The following is a 24,661-nucleotide window of genomic DNA, read 5'->3' as shown; positions in this document are numbered from 1 at the left end:
TAAAAGTTCATAAATGCTGTAAAATAATTCATAATGAAATGGATTCATAATGAAATGGATGGAAATTCATAATGAAGTTCATAAATGAAATGGATTATTATTATGAATGGTTAAAATTTCAGTGAAGTAGAATTTAAAAGTTGTGCTAATACTCAGTTTCTTTGCATTATTTCCAGAAAGGTATTTTAAAGCTTCTGAGAATTTCCTACAAATAGCAGCACAGTGTACAAAAACATCTTATTTCCACAAAGAAAATAATATTTAACAAAAATCCTCTGCACTATTGAATGGCATAATATCTATTCATAAATATGGTATTAGAATTATCATAAAAACAGACGGTAAAAAGTTATAACTTAACAATAAAATAATATATATCTAAACTGTAATAGTACAATTTATAGCTGGGTTTCTCTTTTTGTTAAAAAAAAGTATTTTTTCTATTAAAAAATAAATAAAATATAACCTTGGTGCTAATTATGTAAAAAGCTTATGAAAGTCACAAGAACAAAACTACAATTGTGGTAAAAGCTACTTTGTTTTTATTATTAAAAGTGATGGATTCATGAATAAACAGATGGAAAAATGCAATAAAACTATATACAAGAACACACATCGTACAAGAATCTGTATTACTATAATGCCAGCCATGGGTGGAACTCCAGGGCCTCCTTACTTCGGTCACCATAATCATAAGTGAGCTCTTCACCGGCTTCAATGTCCTTGCCAGCAAAGAGAGCCAAATGAGGACAGTCTTGCAAGAAAATGGGCTGAGTCTTTAGATTCCCTTTTTTACTGTGATTCACCAGTCGGCCCAATCTACCAGATTCTTTAGTGGCATCAATACTGTAAAATAAGAAATTTATTACAACATAACCTGAATATTTCACTGATTTCGCAACTGTATTACAATACGTGCATAACTATTATCTTAAATAAAACTATTATAAAAAGTAGCATTTATTTTGATAGTGAGTATTTAATATTAATTTTTAAAAGGAATAATTTAACTTTAAATGGTTAAACATAAGAGAAATATCTGTGAAAGATGAATTTTAAAAAAATCAAATGATTAATTTTCACATCTTATAGTGGCAACCAACATTGACTGCAATCTAAATAATTAGCTGTAACCATTGACTTTTAGCTTCAGCAAGTGAATAAATTTCGGTAAGAATTTATACAAATTTAGCAAAATTAGAAACTCTTAAGACGAAATAAAAACAGATGAGAGCTTACCAATAACGTTTGTTTCTGTATTTAAAGTAATACATGTAGCAACCAGTGTTTTCCTTCATAGCATAAAGCCTCTCTCTTTTACATGCTTCGGTATAGTCAATGAGTTCACCATGATACTCCAGAACAAAATCCCCTCTTTTAAGTGGCTTGGTAGTTACAACTCCTCGACCTTTTTCAGGAAATTCTCGAATCTCAAATCCATCTTCCTTTGCACACAAAATGGCATTCTCCACATTTTTGTGTTTCTCTTTCTAAAACAGAAATAATTTTTCATAGTTTAAGAAAAAGAGAGTAAAAATTCAAATCAAATATAGTTTCTGAATGGTTTGCTAACTAGAATACTAATATTTAAGAATATTTATTTCATAAATTATTCATTCATCTTATTATTTAAGTAATGCATATTTTAAAATTTAACTTTAAGTATTGCAAACATGTTTAGTAAACTTTCACTCTTAAATTATATATTTGAATTTAAAGATGAGTCATAACTAAGAACAATACTCTTCTTTATCTATTGCATGTTGATTGACAATCACAAAGGAAAAAATAGTAAAAAAAACCTTGGATAAAAATCTTCCCTTTACTTAACTCATTGAACATTTTTCTAAAAAGGGAAAGAAATTTTATTATGAAAACAAAATATACAAAATCAAAAAACAGCTTATGATAAAAATTTAACCAGTTGAAAAAATATTTTTTAAAAGAAAATATATATACCAGTAATAAAAATAAAACTTCAAAAAAACATAACCCTGAGTACAATTATTAACAATTAATGTAAATCACTTGAAAACAATAAACTAAAAATTATATATTAGACAAGTGTACAAGGTCGAAAAAAAAAAAAAACACTTTTTTTCAAAAATTTTTTTTTTTTGATAATTTAAAACTAAAGGTAAAATATTTGATGTCAAGTGTTAGAAAGAAATTCATAAAATCTTATACTATTAATATTTTCAATAACAATAAAATAAATATCCACTTACATTAAATATGTTGAAAAAGAATATATGTAAGGTTAAGAGTTATGCCTAGATAATTATTATATTCTACAATATTGTTCACTCTATCGAGTCCAAGCACCTCTCATGGTTTGAAAGAGGAGAAACAATATTCGCACAAAGAGGGACAATAATTACTGCTTAAAAAAGATCATCAACTGGACACTAGAAACCAGGTCCAGAGGCCACCCAAGGAATAAAATGTATGGATATAGAATTGAATAGAACAAGCTAGGGCTCACTAAGGGCTGGCTGTAGAGCTAAAGCAGATGGTGTCTAAATTGGAATGGTTGACATTTGCTATTTTTACATGCATTATTAATTAGCATAAAAAGATGTTGAATCAAAAATCCAAATTTTTCAAAAATCTTCATTTGTATCTTTAAAAAATGTTCTGCTCATTTTAACCATTTTTTCTTAGAAATTTTATTTGGTCTTTTAGAGTTACTTTCAATGCCCTGAAATAAATAGGTTTTCTTGTCCGAAAAAAATACACCTTTGATTTAATTCAACAAATAATCTGAGAAGCTAAAGTCATATGTTATAATTTCAAGAGACAGATATTAAAATTTATTTCTTCTATTCAACATTATTACAGACAAAAAGTTGTGAAGAATAACAATTTGTGAAGTACATAAAAGCAAGAGCATCACTTATAAATAATAAACATACCATAACACTATTAAAGGTTTTTCTATTACTTCGCCGTACAGGAAAGAATTCTGTCAACTGTGTATTTCGAAGCGTCTGTTTCCTAAGAAAAATCATTAAAAAATAATATTTTTGAAATTAATGCAAAACAAGTTGAGACATTACATAGTTTGTATTTATAAAAACTTTTAGTTACTTTTTCTTTGAAGTATCACTGTTTGTAACTCTGTTTTTCTTCTCTTTCTGCTCAACTGCAATCGTTTTGAGAGCCTTAATTTCATTTTCAGAGCAATCAACATCCTTTTTCTCAGCTGAAAACACACATGACATAAAAAATAAATAATATCTTTATTAAAAAAAAAGTGATGAAACATATTTTTAAAAAAAAAATCTATGAGAAAGAACAATAAGATCGATCAACTGAGAACATTGTTAATATTATCCAATACAAAAAATAAAGCATTAAGAATTAAGTAATGTGAAAAATTATAAATGAGACCAATAAAATATTTTAAAATTAAATTTATCAAGTCTTTTTTTCAAAATGACAAATAATAAAATTTAAATATAAACTATTATATACTGTGAAATACCAATAAAGCATCCTGAATTTCAATGAAAAGCGCACGCTTTGATGAGGGGGCGAATATAAAATACAAATAATCATAATAATAAGAAATACATACAATGTATAAAAACATATAATTTAATTAAATAGATTTTAGAAATACAATTATAAAAATAGAGTTTTAAATTATATTTTTCTTTCACTTTTAACAACCACATTTGTTGTCTTTTTATTCTTATTATTAAAAATGTTGGCACAATCACAACATGTGAAAGCAACAAACAAAGAAATTAAGCTAAACAATTAAATCAAATTCGACATAATTATTACAAATTTAGAAGAAAATTTAATATTGTCTAATTAATCAAAAATGTTGTCGAAATAATCATCAAGATTGTTTCATCATTAAATGAAATGATTGGTTCTTCAGTAAATGAAACAAGGCATCTTCGCTTTCTTGAAAATGAAAGCAAAACTATGCAACCTCATGCTAAACCAGTTTTTTCTTATCCCCATAAATAATTCTAAGAAATCAAAGCCTTTTCTTAATACTCAACTGTTCATTCACTCATCAGCTTTCCTCCCTCCGTCTCTTTTTGATGATCAACAGGGAATGAAAAAATAATAATAATTAAAGTGAATACTCCAAAAAGTTGGTATCCAGTATTCTGTTCTGAAATACTGTCGGTGTTCTCCTTGGTTGGAAATTATGAAAAACTACTTTGCCTGAAACCATTAATGACAGCTTAAAGAATTTTTTTTTCCGGGTGGATAATATTAAGTTTAATGCTCGCAACACTTTCTTTTCTTTTTTGTTACATATTAGAAGTTAGGAGGACTCTTTCAAGAGGAATAAGTTAGAGGACTCTCTGAATAATGGGATTTTCTTACATTATTAATATAGAAATAGAACTAAAGCTAAAAATACATTAAAAGCAGGAAATCTTGACGAGTATTCGCTTTAATCAAACTATTTGCACAAGTTCAAATCTTAACTATTTGGATAACTTTTTAGTTATCTCATAAAAAAGTAATCCATACAGTTCGATTTGTTTTAAAAGACAAATTATATAGTCGCCATTCATTTTTTTAAAAATATTCTTTTTTGTGGTTTTTATATTATTTTTTTTAAAAAAATAACATTGAAGAATAGATTAAGATACCTAGAAGGTGAGATTAAAGAATCTTTGTAGGAGATAATTAGACCATATAACACAAAATAAGTTAAAATATTCAGAAACAATTTAAAAAAAAGGTACTTATCAGTTATAAGAACCAAGAAGCCATGTTTTCTACACAAGTAGCAACAATGCCACATTCTGGTTTACTCAGGTCACCAGCTACCCATAACAACTACACACAGGCACATCAAATGTGATAATATAGTGATCATTAACGAAAGATAACAATGCATATAAAAAAGATAATATTGCAAAACCACAATTATTGAATACTATGATATTATTGTAAATGGAGATAAAATTTTATTTGGGCAACCAGAATATCGACTTATGTTAAAATAATATCAATCCGTTAAACTGAAAAACATCACAATATGTAGTTAAATATTAAGATTATTTTACAATACATTAAAAGATTAAAATTCACACACATCGGTGATAGGGATCAATGTTGGTGCTGAGAGAAACTTAAAAAATCAGCCAAGGGGCCGTTCAAAAAGTATGTACATCCCGAAGGGGGGAGGGGATTTGGTATTTTGTACAGTTTTGTACGATGGGGAGAGGGGAGGTATTATACAAAGTACGTACATTATAAGCATGCACCAAATTTAAATTTGACGTTTTCCTACACACTCCTTAAATAAATATTTAATTTATGAAAAAGAGGGGTAGACTAATAAATGTACATACTCTAAGGGGGGGGGGAGTAAGACCTTATGCATGGTAATGTACGAAGGGGGGTAAAAAATTTCCATTTTAGTGTGCATATTTTTTTAACGGCCCCCAACAACAATAGTCCCTTTAACTGCTAAGTACCAAGATAAAAAATAATTATGAATTATTATGCAGACCTCTGGAAATTACATCTGAAGCACAAGATGTTGTAGCACATGGTAGAGCTGCAGCATCAGGTGAGGGTAGTGAGCTTTCAGGCAATAAATTATCATCATTGGCAGCAACAGGAGAGAAGTATTCATCAATGTTGGACTGAGAAGTGTCAGGAGACCGGAGCTTATCACTAACCTGAGACAATTTCTTAGGTTTACCACTCTTTCTTTTATTGTCTGAAAATTAAAATTGATATGTTAATTGCCTAAAAATAAATGCATACATAAATCTGCAATAAAAGACATTTTTTAAAAATTTAACACTAGACAGACAATTGGGGCCAATTTGGTATCCCTCGTTTTTATTGCTCTGTAGTTCGAAAAATAATTCATTAAAAGTATTGAATATTTCTGTTTTTTAAGCATCATTGAATAAACGGGTACAATAGACCACTGGTCGACATGCCTTGCTCGTAAGAGCTGCCCAATCTTTAAATCTTAAAATCATTGAATAAAAATCAAATCAGATTTAAACAAAGTTTTCATGCGTAATTTTTTGAGAATTTACAATTGAAAATTTTGTTATATGTTAGTAAGATTATAGTCTATTTTTTTTTTACAAACCTTATTCTGACTGAGTGAAGGTCAAAGATAATAAGATAATGTTGCAGATTGACTCTATAAATTTTAGTACAAAGGTCCTGTGTAAGAATATATGGTTGGTAACTAAAGCAAGGGAAAAAATGAGACATTAAAAAAATAACCTTAAAACATTACTAAAAAATTCATTTAATTAACATATTACATCAACATTTAATACTTGTTGAATCTATGGTCAAACAAAGATTTAAAGTAACTGCATTTTAGAAGTTCATTACTTTATGTATCTTCTAGTTGAAACCTGAACTTTATGAAAGTAACTTGGTTGCTTTTCTACTAGTATAAGCCGGGTCTTCACGTGTAGTTAGTTCATTGATATATTAGCGTCGACAATATGCCAAGAAAAGTTTGATAAGAATTAGCTACAATTATAACAGCTCAAGTTTAAAAAAATCTTTTTATTAGATAAAAGAATTAAAAAAAGTTTTACTAAATATTTAATACAATGGAACCCTGATTTTACAGTCTCTGTCAGATTAGTAATAAAAAATGCACGAAGCAAGAAAACGAAAAAAATTCAAAATAAAAAACAATATTTTTAAAAACCACGTTTCTGTAGTAGAGAATAATAATTTTAAAAAAATTTTGAAAAACGAAAAACGTGGGGCGCATGAAATACATAACAGTAATGTTATATTAGTGTGTGTATGTGTGCTCTTGAGAATATGTTTATGTATATCTGTAACTGTAATTGTATCTGAATGTAGATCTGGAATATGTTTGTGTATATGCATATGTATGTAGCTGTGCATGTGTAAATGTGTATAGAAAATGTGTATATATATGCGTATATGTACTGTTATGTATTTCATTCGCCCCACGTTTTTCGTTTTTCAATTTTTTTTTAATTATTATTCTCCACTACAAAAACGTGGTTTTTAAAAATATTGTTTTTTATTTTGAATTTTTTTATTTTAAATTATAATTTTTTTAATTTTTATTTTATATTTTTTAAAAATTATTACTTTTCAATTATTATTCTTCACTACAAAAAACGTGGTTTTTAAAAATATATATTTTTATTTAGATTATTTTTCTTAGTCAAGAGTAGTCAAGACTACTACAAGACCACTACTAAAATAATAGAACTTTCATTTTAAATTAGGGATACAAAAATCTTTATAGAAAAACAATACCTTTACGACTTTCATTAGTTTTATGCTGATGACAACCAAAACAATCTGGAAATGAATGAGGAAAAACTGGATCCTACCACGTGATTTTTCAGCCAATAAAAATACTCCGACAATAAAAATCTTTTCACCTGACATGTAATACTAATTTGAAATAATGGAATCGACAACAAAAGACAATCTCGAAAATAATTTTTTTTTTAAATTTTAATTTTATTTTACTTTGTATGTCTTTTTTCTCTTCATTTTCATGCATTGTCATCCAATTCTGAACTATGTGCCAAATTTGAAGTTTGTAGCTAGTCGGGAAGTTAGTTTAAAATCGATTACAAAATTCCACCCGGACAGACATACACGAAGGCAAGTTTATATAAATGTGGTAAAATCGGGGCTAAGAAAAATTAAGCACATTAATAACTGACAAATTATCAGAAATTAATTTGAAATTATATGATATAATTGCCCAGCTCATAAAAAAGTGATACTAAAATAAAAAATTGTTTAATCAAAAAAATCAAACAAAAAAAATTCATTTTAAATATTTATTAAAAGAAAATTTATGTATATAATTTGTAGGAAAGTGTGCTTGAAAGAGATTACATACACTTAGGGTTCATGCCAGTATAGGCGACATGATGACAATTGTAGCCAAAATGTTCTACAAATGTTTCTAAAATCATACACATTAGTGAAAATTTTGACTTCTTGAAAGTATATTAAGGATGCTTTATTATAATGAATTATACAGAATAAGCTTTCAATAATTGGAATTGAAAAAAATCGCATCGAATTTCATGCATTTAAAACAAAAATGTTGTAATAATTTTATTGTTCTACACATGGAATGGAATTTAAATGCATGGTATTCAAATGGAAAAACTAGAAGTGTCTGGTACAAAATTTTTTTAAATTAAACAAAATTCTTTTAAATTTGTTGAAATTTCAAAATTACATGTTATGTTGTGCTTTGCGTTCATATACTAACAGTATAATTTGTCCTCAATGAAATAATATTTTTTGTTGTTAGAATTGACTTTATTTAAAATTTTATAAATAATTAATTTTTAATATAATATTTTGTTACTTTTTACTTTCTCTGTTTTCTTTCTTTATTTATTATCTGGTCACAGCATCTTAATCTCTATGTTGAATATATTTATTAATATTATTTTACCTTTTTTTATTAAATAAATACTAATTTTCAATGAACCTAATTAGGTTTAGAATGTTATTAATTTCAATAAATAATTTTAGATGTGTACCAAAACGCAAATAATGTAATTGTGAATTTTTTTTTTGCAAGTTCCTCTACCGTATTATTAAGTTTTTGAACCCCTAAATTTTCATCGCTGGTTTGAAGTCTACATATACTCAAGAGATTACATCATTACAATCTTATGTTATAAGCGATTTCTAAAAATCTATTTTGTCTAGATTATACAAAATGGTTTAGCAGCTAATAATCTGCTTTTAAGAAATTTTAGAGTGAAAATTCATAAAATCATAAAGAAGCAACTTTAATTATTTCATGTTATCTAAGAGAACTAACCCATAATAAAAATATAATTTAACGTTTATATTTCTTATTAAATAGCAAACATCAACAATGTATATTTAATAAAAATAATTAATTAACAGTGAAGCAACGACAATAAATTTATAGTTCACAATAGACATTTATGCTCGAGTTTCCAAAGCCATTATTGAAAAAAAAATCAACACAATATATTTACTTGCAATGCGATTTTATATACAAATTTATAATGAATTTAAGTAAGGAATCACCAACAATTTATATGTAAAATTTCAAACAAAATAAATATATAGATAAAAATAAAGCAAATTGTATCAATTTATTGGTCGCTCACAAATGCCAAAGCTACTCACATTTCAACATTCCGGTATAAATAATTGTTAGTAAAGCTGACTTATTGAAAAAAATAGATGGATAGTCAAGTGAACATAAATAAAAACAATAATGTTTAGAAGAAAATTATTTCAATTAAATAAATGGCATTTTTCATTTTAGAAAAACAATTAGAACATAAATAAGAATATCCGTTAGAGCGTTGGAGTGCACAAAATTAAAATAAAAAACAAACAACAAAATTCAAATCCAGGCGGTTACTATAATATTAACTGCTATATATTGTATTAACAGCTGTATTATTACTGTAGATGGAAATTACAATTTGCTGATTATTTGGTTCGTGAGGTGAAGGGATTTTAATTAAAATTCTTGAAAAAATATTTGATTTTAAGTCAATCGAAAGATTAAATTAAAACTATCATTTTGTAACCCTAAAAGAACGTTTAAAAGAAAAATTTCAAATTGAATAAAGCTGGGAAGGTGTGGAATTGCTCATCTGGATCATTACTGAGAGTTTCACGAGTAAATAGTTATTAGCTATATTAAATTTAAAGTTCGTTGAGAAAATATTTCATTAAGAAAACGTTTGTCTTTAAGATTGCTTTGTTTGTTCATGCTAGGTAGGTAGGTATTAACGTCGTACAAGAGCTGCACAATGGGCTATTGGCGATGGTCTGGGAAACATCCGTAAAGATGATCCTAGGACATGCCATCACAATTTTAATCCTATGCAGAGGGGATGGCCTCCTCATTTTATTAATCCAGCACCTGCGACTGAAGTCGTGCACTTTACGATCCAACAGTTTTAAAGAGGACCGATACCGCGCACCCTCATTTCCTACGCAGACTGACCAAAGTGGTAACCCATCTGCTTAATGACCAATCAGTGATGCTTGACTTCGCTGTTTTATTGGATGTTGTTGTTGTTGTTGTTAATTTACGTCGCACTAGAGCTGCACAATGGGCTATTGGCGACGGTCTGGGAAGCATCCTGGAGGATGATCCGAAGACATGCCATCACAATTTTGATCCTCTGCGGAGGGGATGGCACCCCCGCTTCGGTAGCCCGACGACCTGCGCGCGAAGTCGAGCACTTTACGGTAGCACAGTTTAACGAGGACCAATACCGCACACCCTCGGTCCCTACGCAGACTGATCCAAGTGGTCACCCACCCGCACACTGACCGCAGCCAGTGATGCTTGACTTCGGTGATCTGCTGGGAACCGTGTCTTAACGATCAGTCCACTGCGGGACCTGTTTTATTGGAAACCATGTCTTTACAAAGGAAAATTAGCTGTGTGCTTTTTTCCCCTATACCTTATTGTAATATAGACTCCATTAAAAAGTAGGAGGATATAAGTTAAGTCAAACATGTTCGGCTATGTGGTTGTTGCAAAATTCCTTGGAATCTAAAAAATTTCATTTTAATCAGGAATATATGTATCTAGCTCTCTATTGATACACAGTGAAAAGTTATCACTTTTTCAGCCTTATTTTAAACAACAACAAAAAAACATTTGAAACATAACTTCGATTATTTAAAGTTGATCCAAACAAGCTGATATCGAATAGAAGCTATGAAATTGAAAGATAAGAAAATTGGAACATATTATATTAATTTTTAATTTTTTTCAAAATTATGAAAATAGAAGAAAATATAAAATTATATTTGTTTAATATGATTAAAAATATTCCTTGCATGTGAAATTTTTTTAAAATCAATTTTTAAAAGTAAGAACTTTATTTAAATGCCCTTATCTATCTGCTCTCTATTTTTAACAGATACCTGATTATCAAGTGCATACAGATAATCTCTCAAAAAACTATTAAAATTATGTGGTCAGAGAGAGCTTGCTATTTCCTTTCAAGGTGATAAATGGAATCAGTGGGTATAAAATAGCAAGCATGATAATTGAATCAACATAAAATTTTAAAAGACAATTTTATTGGAAATATTAATAAATTTTGTTGAATCAGTTTTACTTGTCTCGGCTTAAAGTCTATTAGGATTTTTATAGTTCTTACCTCTTATATTATTTTTGAATCTAAAATTCTTAAACAAACAAACATTTTGTGTCTCTGCTTGCAGATAACCCATGCATTCTCTATGGTATTAAGATCCGGAGAGATATCTTAAAACAGTCACAAGTTTGTAAGGCAATACTTCTGTTTTTAGAATTATGGCCAATAGCCAAAGCTTATTGAAAATTTTCTTTTTATGAAAATTCCTTGTTTAGTCCTTCCCTCATTCTATGTGTCATAGATTTCTTATTCTGAACACTGTCCATCATTACTTGAACAAGATCTCTCTATACCTTTCCAAAAAGATGCACCCAATCAATAAATCTGTTGCTGTGTATTTAATTCTAGTATTCATCTTGTTTTGCATGTTCAACTCTTATAAAAGTTAACTTCGAAAACTTCAAACCTATGTCGAGGTGTAGCGTAGGGTTACACAATGGCATGCCACTGACTTTTCAAAGAAGTATCCAGTTTTTTGCCAATTCTTCCAGTTTTTTATGACTTAGTTTTTTTATTTACAGTAAAATTTGCTTATTTCTCTAATTTTTCATTACTTGTATTTTCTTTTACAATAGAATTGTTTGTCAATAAAATTATTTTTTCTTACTTTTTCAAATATGTGAGCAGTTCAGAAATTCCATGCTTTTTTTTCATTATTTCGCATTAAATTTTGTCATGCATTCAAAATAAATGTGAGAAACTTTACTTCAAACTGATTATTTATAATTTGGAAAATTGTAAATCAAATGCAGTTGAACAAAAATAAATTTCCAACATTTCATTTTGAAAAAAAAAAAAAAAAAAAACCTANTTAAAAAAAAAAAAAAAAACACATAAAAGATGGGATTTTTAGCAAGTAATTCCATTTCCATTCGCAAAATATTTCAAAAAAAGCTTTTCGTTATAAAATTTTTGATTAGTTCCTTTTGCCCTTAAAAAATAACACATTTCAATTGTTTTAAACAATGTTCAATTATTTTTTTTATACTAATGTTGCTTTGATTTATTGATGCAGTTAATAAAACCTTTTTATAAAATCAAAAAAAAACTCCAAAATAAATTATTAGCACTGGTAAAATTATACCCTAGCATTTTTTTTTTCTTTCCCGGGTATAGTCGGGCACACTGCCCCTGGGGACTGGTCCTCTATGTTGGGTGTGAGACCAACTACCCCACCCTGTAAAAGACCTCAAGTTCAGAAACCTCAGCAATGTGCAAGGTATATCCCCTATTAGATGGTTCAACGACATGGAAATGACCCGAAAACCTTAATGATTAGAAATTGGAAGGGAGTTGCAATGGATAGGAGGTGCTGGCGTCTGTCAGTTGTTGAGGCAGCCAAGGCTTGCTAGGGGCTGTTGTGCTGACTAAGAAGAATTATTTTCCTTACTAATATTTAGTTAAAACCCTAGATAATTACATCTAATGCCATAGCTGCTAATATGGAAAGAAAAAAAATCCTGTACATTTCACGAAATATAAATTTCATAACTATTGCAATATAAACCATATATTCTACACACAGGGAAACTTAGGGATTAGAAATTAAGTCATCAAAATAACTATAAATGATCTGCAATTTTTTTCCATTTATGATTGATATTAAATGAACTTGAAATGTTTTTATAATGTTTACTTATAGTTTTGAATAGTAATAGAAATTTAATTCATGAAAGTAAGTTTAATATATTATAAATTAATTCATTGAAAATTCAGCTAATTTTAGAAGGGAGATCTGATAAAAAAATAAACTAAAAACTTTAGAAAAAAAAAGCTTCAAACTGATTATTATAAATAAAACTCACTTCATTATATATTGATTTGGCAATAATTTAAATTTTCAAATAAGAAATAAATTAGTGAAAATTTTATTTGAAAAGGGATCATTTTAGGAAACTTACTAAATCAAACTTACTCAAAAATGTACTAAAACTAGAATTTTAACTAAACCAGTAGAAATCTAGTAGTCTACTAGAAAATTCAGCAGTCGTCAACTGTGTAATTTAGTTATTCTATAGCTAATAAATAGACTATATTTTTCAAAATATTATTTTTATATCAAATTATCATAGCTTAAGGGAAATAATCTTACATTTTCATTAAAATATAGATAAAGGATAAAATTTTACATTTGCTACCTTTCAACATGCTACAATAATATCCTAACTTCTTATAATTGATAAAAGTCAACTTGACGAATCCTAAATGAAGAGTTGTAAATACAATATCTCTCTCATAATGTAAGAATTTACTTTAGTGACTTGTCAGATATGTTTTTTGAATAATTTATTTCACTTTATCTACAAAAAAAAAAACTTACAACAATGAATTTTGAAATGATTATAAGTTAAATACATTGTTGGGATATACAGCAGCTAACTTGTTAAAAACAAAAAATAGGAACACAAAGCATAAGCCAATTAGGGGTAATTGAGACACTGAATGTTAAATTACTTACCAATGAGGAATATCTCACCCTTATAGAACCTAATTCAAGAAAAACTTACTTCTTACACGAATAATAAATATGAATTGCAATATTGAAGTTTTAACTCGCAAAATACAAATAATTTTTAGATCATGCGAATACGAATCACAATTATATTTTTTAAATCGCGTATAAATGCGAAATCCATATTACAACCAATTTAAAAGATTTAAATTAGTTTTCTATGTATTGATTTACATTTATTTATGCATGAAATAGAAAGACATAATTGACAGCAATGACCCACGAATTTAGTTCTTACCCTGAAAGCATTAATTCCTGAAGTAAAATTTCTTCTTTTTATTTTATTCATAATAAAATAGATAATGAAAAGTTGTTTTAATTTAATTTGTACCTTTGTTAAACACAATTTCATTGACTTAAAAAAAAAAAAACGAAAACAAGGAAGATTTGTTGTGAATAATAATTAGTACTAATAGCAAAATTAAATAAAAGATATTTGAAAAACTAGCAAAAATTCATAAAAGATTAGGAATTAATGTTTTTAATAAAAAAAATAGGAAAAGGTAAAATAATTTAAAACACAAACAAACCACAAAGGCATAATCTTAGAAACACAATAAAGTGACAAAGAACAATATAATTAAGTAACTTTATTTTATATAGCTATTTTAGCAAAATATAAAGCAATAGATCTTGCTTGTTAAATGAAAATCCACCCAAAATCATTAGTCAACTTTGTTGAACATTAGTTGCAGCATGATTCTGAATACATTAGCCATTTTAAGTTCACATTATGTTAGTCTTAAAAATGCGTGAGCAACGAATCACAGTAAATGTGTAAACACATTAGCAACTTTTCTGTATAAATAATAAGAAAAATAAAATGGAAGGTGATACAAAAGAAGTTGGAAATAGATGATGTTAAAAAGAAAACTTGAACAAAACAATTTATTCCTTCATAGATTCCTCGGATGGCTCCATGCTGGGGTTAATCTGTGGATTATCTTCCTTCTTTTTGATACCGGATAGAATATCGTCGATTCTTAATAACATGATAGCAGTCTCTACAGCGGTTTTATAAACCTGCAATTTAACAGCTAAAGGTTCCCAGACACCATATACCTTCATATCAACTAGCTGACCAGTTCCTCCGTCAATACCCCAATTTATATTTCCAGATGTAGCATGCTTAGCACGTAGAGCTGTTAATGAACGAATAACATCTCCACCACAATTTTGAATGAGGGTACGAGGAATAACTTCAAGGGCAGCGGCCACAGCTCTGTAGGGCCACTGATCAATTCCAGTGATGCTCTTAGATTTTTCCATTAATCGTTGACCTATGGCCATCTCTACAGCACCGCCTCCAGGCACCAAGTAAGGATCCAAAACAACGTTACGAGCAACGCACATGGCATCTTGAAGACTACGTTCGATCCCGGCAAGAATATCTTTACTAGCACCACGTAAGAGAATAGTGCAAGCTTTAGGATTTTCACATTCCACTACAAAACAGAAATATTCATCTCCAATTTTTTCGATCTTGAACAGACCAGCTTTGGTGCCAATATCCTCCTCTTTCAATTCGTCAACTCTATTAACGACTGTAGCACCACAGGCTCTGGCGATTCGATTATTATCAGTCTTGCGGACTCTACGCACTGCAGTGATGTTAGCCTTGACTAAGTAGTGCTGAGCAAGATCACTCACGCCCTTCTCTGTAAAGAGAACATCAGGCTTGAACTTGATTATTTCTGCACACATATCTTGTATGTACTTTTCTTCCAATTGCAAAATTTTAGTGAAGTCTTCCTCCTTTGAAATTTCAATTTCAGTTTGGCTTTCACCTTTCTTGTATTCTAAATTACAGTCCAGCAGCATGATTCGTGGATTTTTAATGAACCGGCGCATTTTTGAGTGTGTGACATCTTTATTCAGCATAACTCCATTTAATACTTTAGAATCTTCAATAGTTCCACCAGGAATCTTCTCAACTTTTGCATAACGCTTGATATCTATTTCAGTACGGCCATTAACTTCCATTTGAACAGTCCTGACAGCATCAAGTGCAATCTGGCATGCTTTGTCATTCCAGGAACCCATTGGCTTTGTTCTCAAGCATCCATTAATGATTTTCAACATCTCATCAGCGTTATCAACATCTACAGGGGTTGAGACTTCTGAGTGTAGGAGACTTATAGCATCATCAAGAGCTTGTCGATATGCATTGATGATCACGGTAGGATGAGTATTTTGTTCTAAAAATGGGAGTGACTTATGCAGCAACTCACCGGCAAGTACAATGACAGATGTAGTGCCATCGCCAACTTCTTCATCTTGTGTACGGCTGATCTCGATCATAGTCTTTGCAGCTGGATGCTGAGCAGTTATTTCTCGTAAAATTGCATTTCCATCATTTGTCATAACAACACCTCCCATGGGATCCAGAAGCATTTTTAACATAGCTCTGGGGCCAAGGCACGTGCGGATGACATCTGACACGGCTTTTGCGGCCTGTATATTTTGGACTTGAACTTTACGTCCAGATTCCCTTGTAGTGTCTTGACTAAGAACTAAAATAGGTGTACCACCCAACTGCATCATAATTTTTGATAGAAGACAATTGTATAAGGAATTTAAATAGGAAGCTGTAGTTTAAACAACAATGTGATGGGCGAAAGAGATGAATCAGTAGCAGTGGAAGTTAAAGTTAATTAAAAACGAAAGCTAAAAAGAAATTAACTAGTATTTAAAAAAGAACATGAAATTGATTTTTTTGTTATGAAAACACTATTTTATCATCTATAGGGTATATATATTTGTTTTTTAAAAGGTTTTATAATACAATAAAAATTTAACTTTGACTGTACTTTAGCAGACAACTGTCTGAATCCTTTAAGTTCGTAAAGTAGTTTGAAAAAGCAGTGCGCACCGTTCTTTCAGTTGATACTGTAAAGTTTAGAAAATTTCATACCGAATGACGGATTTTTAAATCGATAAAATTTATACCTATGCGAAAAATTATGAAAGTTTTACACGATGAATAAGGAAACTGTTTACATTTTCAATTACCCGATTGTGTATTAAATTACATCATTTCATACATACTACTAAATATTAAGTTCCTTTTTTTCTTTCCTATTTTAAAAATTAAATTATTGAAAATAATTTAAAGAAAATTGCATTGTGCAAGTATATATAAGTATTAGCTATCAGTATGCATCTTGTTACAAATATAACCTCAAAAATCTTATTCCGCAAGTACGTTTGTATAAGTTTTATTAAATTTATTTTTAAGTTTTATGCATTCTAATTTTTTTTTCTTCTTAGCATAAGCATACGGTTTCTTGATTCACTGGAATATCAATTAAAATTATTCCATGGCCTTTAATTTAAAAAAAAATCCGAGAAATTTTTTGTTTTAGGAAGATTCAGTCTATTTTTATAGGATACCGTAATGCCCTTTTTATAGTCTATTTTTTTATGCAGTGCTACTCTTTACTCCAGAGCAATTTGCTTTTTTTTTCATTATGCATTATGTTTAAAATATGCGAGGTAATTATCTCCTTTTTCGATTTTTACATTCATAGCATATATTACAAAAAGTGATAATTTTTTTTTATGGCTCTAAACATCATGTTAAAAATATGCCAAGCTTTTTCTCTGTTAAATGGTTGTGTTGGATTAAATTAGTGTTGTTGTAAATGAAAGAAAGAAAAAAATTCCAGAATGTCAGTTTAACAAAAATTTGAATTATAATGTTTTCTAGTACAAATTTTGAAAATTTCACATATTGTTAGAATATTTCTTAAAATTTAAGTCAAAATTATGTATTTATTTTTATGTATCAATTACTATTTTTCTTTGTGCCAAAGAAAAATAGTTTTTGGAATGTTTCTTTGTGTGCACATAAACGAGGAGGAAACAAAAACACTATTAAAATCTAATGTATCAATATTGAGTAAAGTGAGTTAAAAACATTAAAACCTGTTTTATTGTTGCAGAAAATTGGGAAAAGACTGTAAAGGATTATAAGAACCATCTTGAAGTTTTATCTGTGAAATCCGATTTATTTAAATGTTTTCAATCCAGCCTTTCTCAGTAGTGATTTGTTTAATTTAGATAAATTTTTTTCTTTCTAACTTAAGTACATAATTTTAGAGTTCATTTTTGACGAGGATTTTAAAAATATATATTAAAGGCAGTGACTACTGCAAGTGCTATTTGTTTATTCATATTTTTTTTTCCCATTTACTTCAAAATATTTTTAGATTCATATTTATTTTCTAGTTTTAATCTCTTTTGAGGACAATATGTTGTGCTTACATCAATATTGCTTGATAAATTATTAATTTAAAAATTGTGATATTTGCTGATTTCATCGCGATGGACAAGATAACTCGTCTTTCAGGATTATTCGCGTGTGCTCTATTGTATTTTAGTATATGGTTATTGATTGAAATTGATTATTATTTTTTAAAGTAAAATACATAACTATTAATATTTATAAATTTTTGAACAATTTTAAAAAGCAATATCTTATTTATTATTATATTTGTTGAAATACACATAATTAGTATAAGAATTTCAATTTAGGAGACTAGTGTAATGTTTTAAAAAAAATTAAATTTTTCTTGAAAATACTGATTATGCATTTTTTAAATAGACCAATGCATTTTTAACGAACTAGTGATCTAATTTTCCTGAAAATGTATCAAAATTGTAACTAAACTGAAATAAAAGAACTAAAATTATACACCATGATTTAAAAATATAAGTACCTAAAAAAATCTATAATTAAATTAAATTTGAAATAATTAATGGTTATTAAAAGTCTTTTAGATGAAATTAGGTATATTGTGAACAATGAGTTTTATAAATGTTTTAGTTTTATAAGCTTTTGTATTTGCATTATTAGCATTAGAGTTGTCAAGCAATATGTAAATGCAATCTATGGATTTTACTATGAGCTTCAATTAGTGCAATCCTTTTATTATAACCACCACTATATGAAGTATCTGTTGCAGTTTCATAGATAAAATGTTATTTTAATGCCAATTACAACATAAAACTGATACTTCAGTCTCACAGAGTTGCTTAGTTCTATTGCAAGTTAAAATTCCTGAAGGTTTAGGTACAATGTCTCCACTGTAAATGATGGGTACTTAAAGCATGTAGCATGGCAGACGAACTTAATTGATGATCTATTTTTGGATTTCTGTGCTTAAATCTGATCAACGAATTTAATTTACTATAATTTCCAAATACAATCTTTATATTCCGAAATTTTTAAATGTCTGTATGGTTCACTATGTGAGAGGGTCATATATTAATTTGTTGATAAATAAATATTTTGGAAGGAAAATAAAGTACTTTTTTTTAATATTTCTATGTACATCTATATTTATTGCTTTTCTAAAAATAATCAATCTTTACAGCAGAGCTCATTCTAGGCAGGGTAAACAGGGTGCAGCACCCTGCTGCCCTTTTAGTCAAAAGAATTCACCCTGCTGCCCTTTTAGTCAAAAGAATCCACCCTGTTGCCCCTGAAGTAAATTGTCCCGCAGTGGATTGATCGTTAAGACACTGTTCCCAGCAGATTACCGAAGTCAAGCATCACTGGTTGCGGTCAGTGTGCGGGTGGGTGATCTCTTGGATCAGTCTGCGTAGGGACCTCGTATTGGTCCTCGTTAAACTGTTCTACTGTAAAGTGCTCGACTTCGCGTGCAGGTCGTCGGGCAACTGAAGCGGGGGTGCCATCCCCTCCGCAGAGAATCAAAATTGTGATGGCATGTCTTCGGATCATCCTCAGGGATGTTTAACAGACCGTCGCCCATTGTGCAGCTCTAGTGCGACGTAAATGAACTGCAACAAAAGCCTGAATTAAATTAGTGCCCTGATGTGATAGACTATAGACTCCATACCCTTTCTGTCCTTAGCCCTTCTTTATTTTTTCCCCAAACTCTGCAATGGATTTCTTAAACTTTTGTTGTTTTTAACTCTTTTTATTTATTTTGTCATTGCTGTCAATACATAGATTTATATGGGAAAAGAAAAATAGCCATCACACCCTCTTGTTGCACTTGTCTTTGAAAGTTTGCAGTTACTTCCACTATCATTAAATCATAATTATTAAATCATAACTATAGACACTGAAAAACATACATTTATTATTTTATTAATATATGCATGCATTTTAACCCACTGGCGGTTAAGGAAATGGGCAAAATTGGGAGAATGTTTCTCCCCTACACACAGTTCCCCTATCAGTTAACATGGGAAAAGACTTACAANATACAAATTAGTAATTAATATGATTGCTTTGCTACTTTTTGTAAAGTTTAAAAAAAAATTCTTTTACTAATTGACAATGTTTTTTAATAGAACGTGTAAAGCCCATCGAAAGAAATTATTGCCTTTTTAGAATAATGCCTTTTAACTTTTGCACACTGCCCTTTTTTCTGCCTAGAATGAGCTTTGCTTTACAGATATAATTTTTTTTTACACTAAATAGTTTTTATTTTCAGAGCTAAATTATTTTGGATTATTTTGTCTTTTTAATAAAAACTTAAGAAATTTTATTCACATTGTTTCTTAGGGGTGGGAAGATTTTGAAAGAAACTTTAAGAACTTGGTTTTGGTCAACTTTTCCATAGCAATCACATTTCACGAGTATGTTTATTTAAATTTACAAAAGTAGAGTTGATGAAAAATTCAAGAAAAACCATTGGAGTACTACTAAAAATTGTTTGCCTTAAAATCAGCACATAACTTCTTTTCAAAACTCGAATTTTTTGCATCAAAGAAAAAAAAAGTTAGTGTAAGGATATAAAAATCTCGTATAGCACTAGATGGCGATAAATTAAAGTGACTGAAGAAATATATACATGCATACATATATATAGAGTTCTGTGATTATTTCATTAGAAAATAATATGCTCTCAATTTGAACGATATTTACAAAATACATAAGAACTATTTAATTATAATTATTATCTTTTCATTAAAATCCTTTTGATAAAATGAATTAAAAAATCTAATTTATTTTCAGCTGTTTAAGGCAGATTTCTCAGCACTTTCAAGGATGTTTAAGAAACAACCATTTAGCTGCAAATGATTGCCTTGGAACTACTAATGTTAAAGAATTATGTATACCCACACCATATGGGAAGATTGCTGCCAAGGCATGGGGAGCAGAAACAGGAAAGCCCGTCTTAGCATTTCACGGATGGTTAGACAACTGTGGAACGTTTGATAAACTTTTTCCTTTACTTAGTAAAAAACTTTACATTGTTGCCGTTGATGCTCCTGGTTGTGGTTTATCGTCCCACAAACCACTAGGTTGTTTATACTCAGATATTGATACAATTCTTGAATACAAAAGGGTAGTAGAGTTTTTAGGGTGGGAGAAATTCAGTATTTTGGGGCATAGTTTAGGTGGGGCCATGGGTTTGTTTTTCACTTCGATGCATTCAGAGATAGTGGAAAAAGTTGTAGCTCTTGATATCGCTAAAGTTTTATCAGTGCCTCTCGGAGTTTTTCCTGGCATTATTGCTAAATCGATTAATGATTATATAAAGCAAGAAAAAAAATTATCTAATTTACCTCCTGTCTATACCCCTGAATCAGCAATCGAAAGGTTGTTAGACGGAATGCATGGTGAAATCACTCGGGAAGGAGCAGAAATCTTGCTAAAACGTGGGAGTCGTCCATCTGATTGTGGAAAAGGAGTAATTTTTACAAGAGATCTTAGATGTCGGCCTGTTGAGTATTTAAATGTTAAAAATCATGAATTGATGTTTCAGTATATAAAAGCTATTCGGTCTGAAATGTTGTTAATTATGGCAACTAATCCACATCCTAACTACATTAGTAATTCACCAGAGATGAGAGAAATGGCTTATGAAATTTACAGAAAAAATTCAAAGAGATTTGTTTTGGAACATGTAGAGGGAAATCATTTTGTTCATTTAAACAATCCTGAAAGAGTAGCTCCATTGGTTAATAAATTTTTAGCTGACTGACAAAGATAAAAAAAAAATAAAAAATTAGAATCTAAATATGTTAGTGTTAAAAAATTGTCACAAAGGGACTTACAAGAGTCAAGCCATTGTTTTGTTTTATGGATCTGTAATTTTTTCAAACTGTTGTAGCACAAACTACCTAATTATATCAGGTTAAGGGTTTTCACTGCATGTCTTGTTGGCAACTAGTGACCCACTGAACTATCTTATTGAGTTTTAAAAAAGCTGTAAAAAGACAATTATTTCAGATAGCTAGTAGCAGAACATTCATAGCTGATGCTTAATTAATAGATTAATGAATTAGTCTGTTTTAAAATGACCTAAGTAATATTGGTCATTAAACAAACTCGTGAAAGAAGTCAAAATCCAGTACAATAATAGGTTTAATAATTCAATATTTCGACGATACTTAAAAAGTTGCTGCTGAAAATATTTTACGTCATATCAATGTTAAATTGAATAATCGAAAATCATATAAAACTTCACATTAAGACTTAAAATTGCATTCATCCCTTTTTTAATGTTATTTTAAAAATTTTTGCATTGTGAAGGCATCAATGTGTGTTCTGCATTCTGTAAGTCAGTACAACCATTTTTTTTTTTAAAAAAATAATAGTTTCAAACAATAACAAAAATTTATAAAAATGAATTGATTCTACTTTAATTTCATTTTAGATTTTTTTAAAATTAAATTTAAAGTTGTACAATACAATACTGACATTTTTCTTATTTTAATAATAACCTATTTACATTAGTTTGAATAAAATGTTTTCACTTACTTTGTGTTAAAGATGTGGAATCTCAAAATCAAGTGTTTGAAGCTATGATAGTCCTTTCAAGTTTTCTTCAGTTTTTAAATTTTCATACACATTTTTTATTCATTTTACGGTCCGTATGACTCCCGCATCAGAGCTAAAACATTGTAACCCCTGGTAGTTTTATTTTTAGTGCATAAAAATACCCTAAATGCTTCCTCATTACTAAAAAGAGCTGAACAAATTTTGGCGAACAATGTTATATCTTAACAAGAATTAAGAAACTAAAAGAATAAATATTAATAAATTAACTTTTTTTTTGTAACTGTATTGCTTAAAAATATATATCTAAAACCATAAATTTTTTCGTGGATAGAATAGGTTGGATCTGGATAATTTTATGTGGGTTTTCACATGATGATGTACTTTTGATCATCAAAGTAATTCAGATTTAACTAACCATAGACCAACACTATCTAAAATTAGAATATAAGGGGTTGTGTCATTCTATGTTCATGTAATGTCTAGTAACATCAAAATACATATTTAGAGGTTTAAATAAATTGTTTGAAGCTTTTGTTAAATTAAATGACTCATTGCCATATTGTTTTAAAAGTCAAAAAATGTTTAGATACATAATTATTTTTGAAGTAGTTTTTATGAAAATTAATATGTTTTCATCCAAGTAACAAAGCATCATGTAACAAAAGCATGTGTATTTATTTGAACAAAGTGTTTATTTTTCCTATTTTCAAATTTTTTTTAAACGATTAAAGGCTTTATCTGTACCATACTAGAACAAAATCATTTTTATATTTACGGTTTACATTGTTATCTTCAGAAGAATTTATTCTAGGTTTAAAATTTTCTAGAATTTTACAATCTTGGCTGCCTCTCTTGTGACATTTCATTGAAATTCGTAAGAAGAAAACAATTATTTATTGTGATTTTCATCCTGTTTTTATGTGATAGATTATAGTGATAATTTTAAAATTTTGACATTATTTAAACATTATTACATTATTTAAAATTTTGCATAAATAACAGAAAAATGGGAATATTTGGTTATATTATTATGTATTTACAATTTCATTGTAAAATAGAAGCCAGATTATGAATTTATTTTAAAAACAAAATTTCCATTTTTTTTAAACTTCACAATGTTTATTTTTGTACACTGGATATACTTATATACGAATTGTTATTTATATTCTTATTAGGTACTGTTATTTTCGTTAAAAAAAATAACTGTTCTATTTCTCTTCAATTATGAGTTTGTATTTAAGTTGTTATTTATTGAGAGCTTTTATTGTATTTTGTTATTTGAAATAAATAAATATATAGTTAATTATATGTAGATATTAATTTTTATCAAATTTTGAATTTACACAAACATTTTTAATTTAAATCAGGGTGCAAAGGTTATTAATACAACTATTTATAAGTAAGTGCACAAAACGTAACTTGAATAAATATTATGACAATTATTTAAATTTAACTTATTGCAAAATTAATTTATTACTTTTGAGCCTATGTTGGAACTGCTGAAAAGGGCACAGAAAACTATTGGATAATTGATGCTAAGAAATGAAAATTTTAGTTAAGTAAATTTATTTACGAAGTTAATTAAAAAGATTATACAAATGAGTTAACTCGTTTGTTACGGTAGTCCACTCTTCTGAAGTGACGCTTCTAAATGGGTCCCTTCACCATTATGTGTGCACATTGCTTGTCATTAAGCTGATGTTCGGATTTTCTTACTTTAGTGTTAAATAACAATATATTTGGAGTTAGTGTAAATATTATACACAAAAATGAAATTTAGAATAATAAAAATTTTGTTTTAAATAACTTTTTGTTGGATGCACCTCAAAATATTGAAATTGTTTATATACAATCAACTGCCCAGTCATTTTTGGTCTTCTCTTTTTTCTCTTATCATCAGAGGCTAAAGAAAAAGAAAGATGCGTTTTTTATATTTTCAGCACATGCCTTGATCTTATTGATTTCATCTTTTCTTCTAATGTAGTTCAGTTTGCTTTGTCCAATATTGTTTTGTAGCTAATATTAGCAATCCAAAAATTTTTAAACATTTTTCTGAGGCTATTATTTTGAGAGACCCTGGATATCTGACTATTTAAGGTAGCATATTTTGAACTTCTGCGTCATGGATGCACCCCATAATATTGAAATTATTTATATACAATCCATGGCTTGCTTCAATTAAAAAAATTAACCATTTCAATGTATTTTCACACAAAAAGTGTAATTTTA

At 28.7% G+C, this 24,661-nt stretch overlaps 3 protein-coding genes across 3 annotated transcripts; 1 reads left to right on the top strand and 2 right to left on the bottom strand.

Annotated features, from left to right (window-relative positions):
• Positions 1-519: 519 nt before the first annotated feature.
• LOC107444515 (N-lysine methyltransferase KMT5A) lies at positions 520-9,394 on the bottom strand. The gene is made up of 6 exons (XM_016058666.3): positions 9,151-9,394; positions 5,495-5,707; positions 3,091-3,205; positions 2,916-2,997; positions 1,240-1,490; positions 520-846 (listed from the first exon to the last, which is right to left on the bottom strand). The coding sequence occupies exons 1-6, from the start codon at positions 9,158-9,160 to the stop codon at positions 636-638; spliced, it is 882 nt and encodes a 293-aa protein (XP_015914152.1). The 5' UTR covers positions 9,161-9,394; the 3' UTR covers positions 520-635.
• Positions 9,395-14,243: 4,849 nt separating this feature from the next.
• Positions 14,244-16,496, bottom strand: LOC107444512 (chaperonin containing TCP1 subunit 3). Its single transcript, XM_016058664.3, has one exon. The coding sequence runs from the start codon at positions 16,210-16,212 to the stop codon at positions 14,557-14,559; it is 1,656 nt and encodes a 551-aa protein (XP_015914150.1). The 5' UTR covers positions 16,213-16,496; the 3' UTR covers positions 14,244-14,556.
• A 36-nt stretch (positions 16,497-16,532) lies between these two features.
• LOC107444513 (serine hydrolase-like protein) lies at positions 16,533-23,740 on the top strand. Its single transcript, XM_016058665.4, has 2 exons — positions 16,533-16,869; positions 20,660-23,740. The coding sequence occupies exons 1-2, from the start codon at positions 16,826-16,828 to the stop codon at positions 21,630-21,632; spliced, it is 1,017 nt and encodes a 338-aa protein (XP_015914151.2). The 5' UTR covers positions 16,533-16,825; the 3' UTR covers positions 21,633-23,740.
• The last annotated feature ends 921 nt before the right edge of the window (positions 23,741-24,661 follow it).

Source organism: Parasteatoda tepidariorum, chromosome 2, assembly GCF_043381705.1.
Source record: "Parasteatoda tepidariorum isolate YZ-2023 chromosome 2, CAS_Ptep_4.0, whole genome shotgun sequence".
Classification (NCBI taxonomy): Eukaryota; Metazoa; Arthropoda; class Arachnida; order Araneae; family Theridiidae; genus Parasteatoda; species Parasteatoda tepidariorum.
Note: the sequence above shows the minus strand (reverse complement) of the source record. Positions and strands in the feature narration are given on the sequence as shown.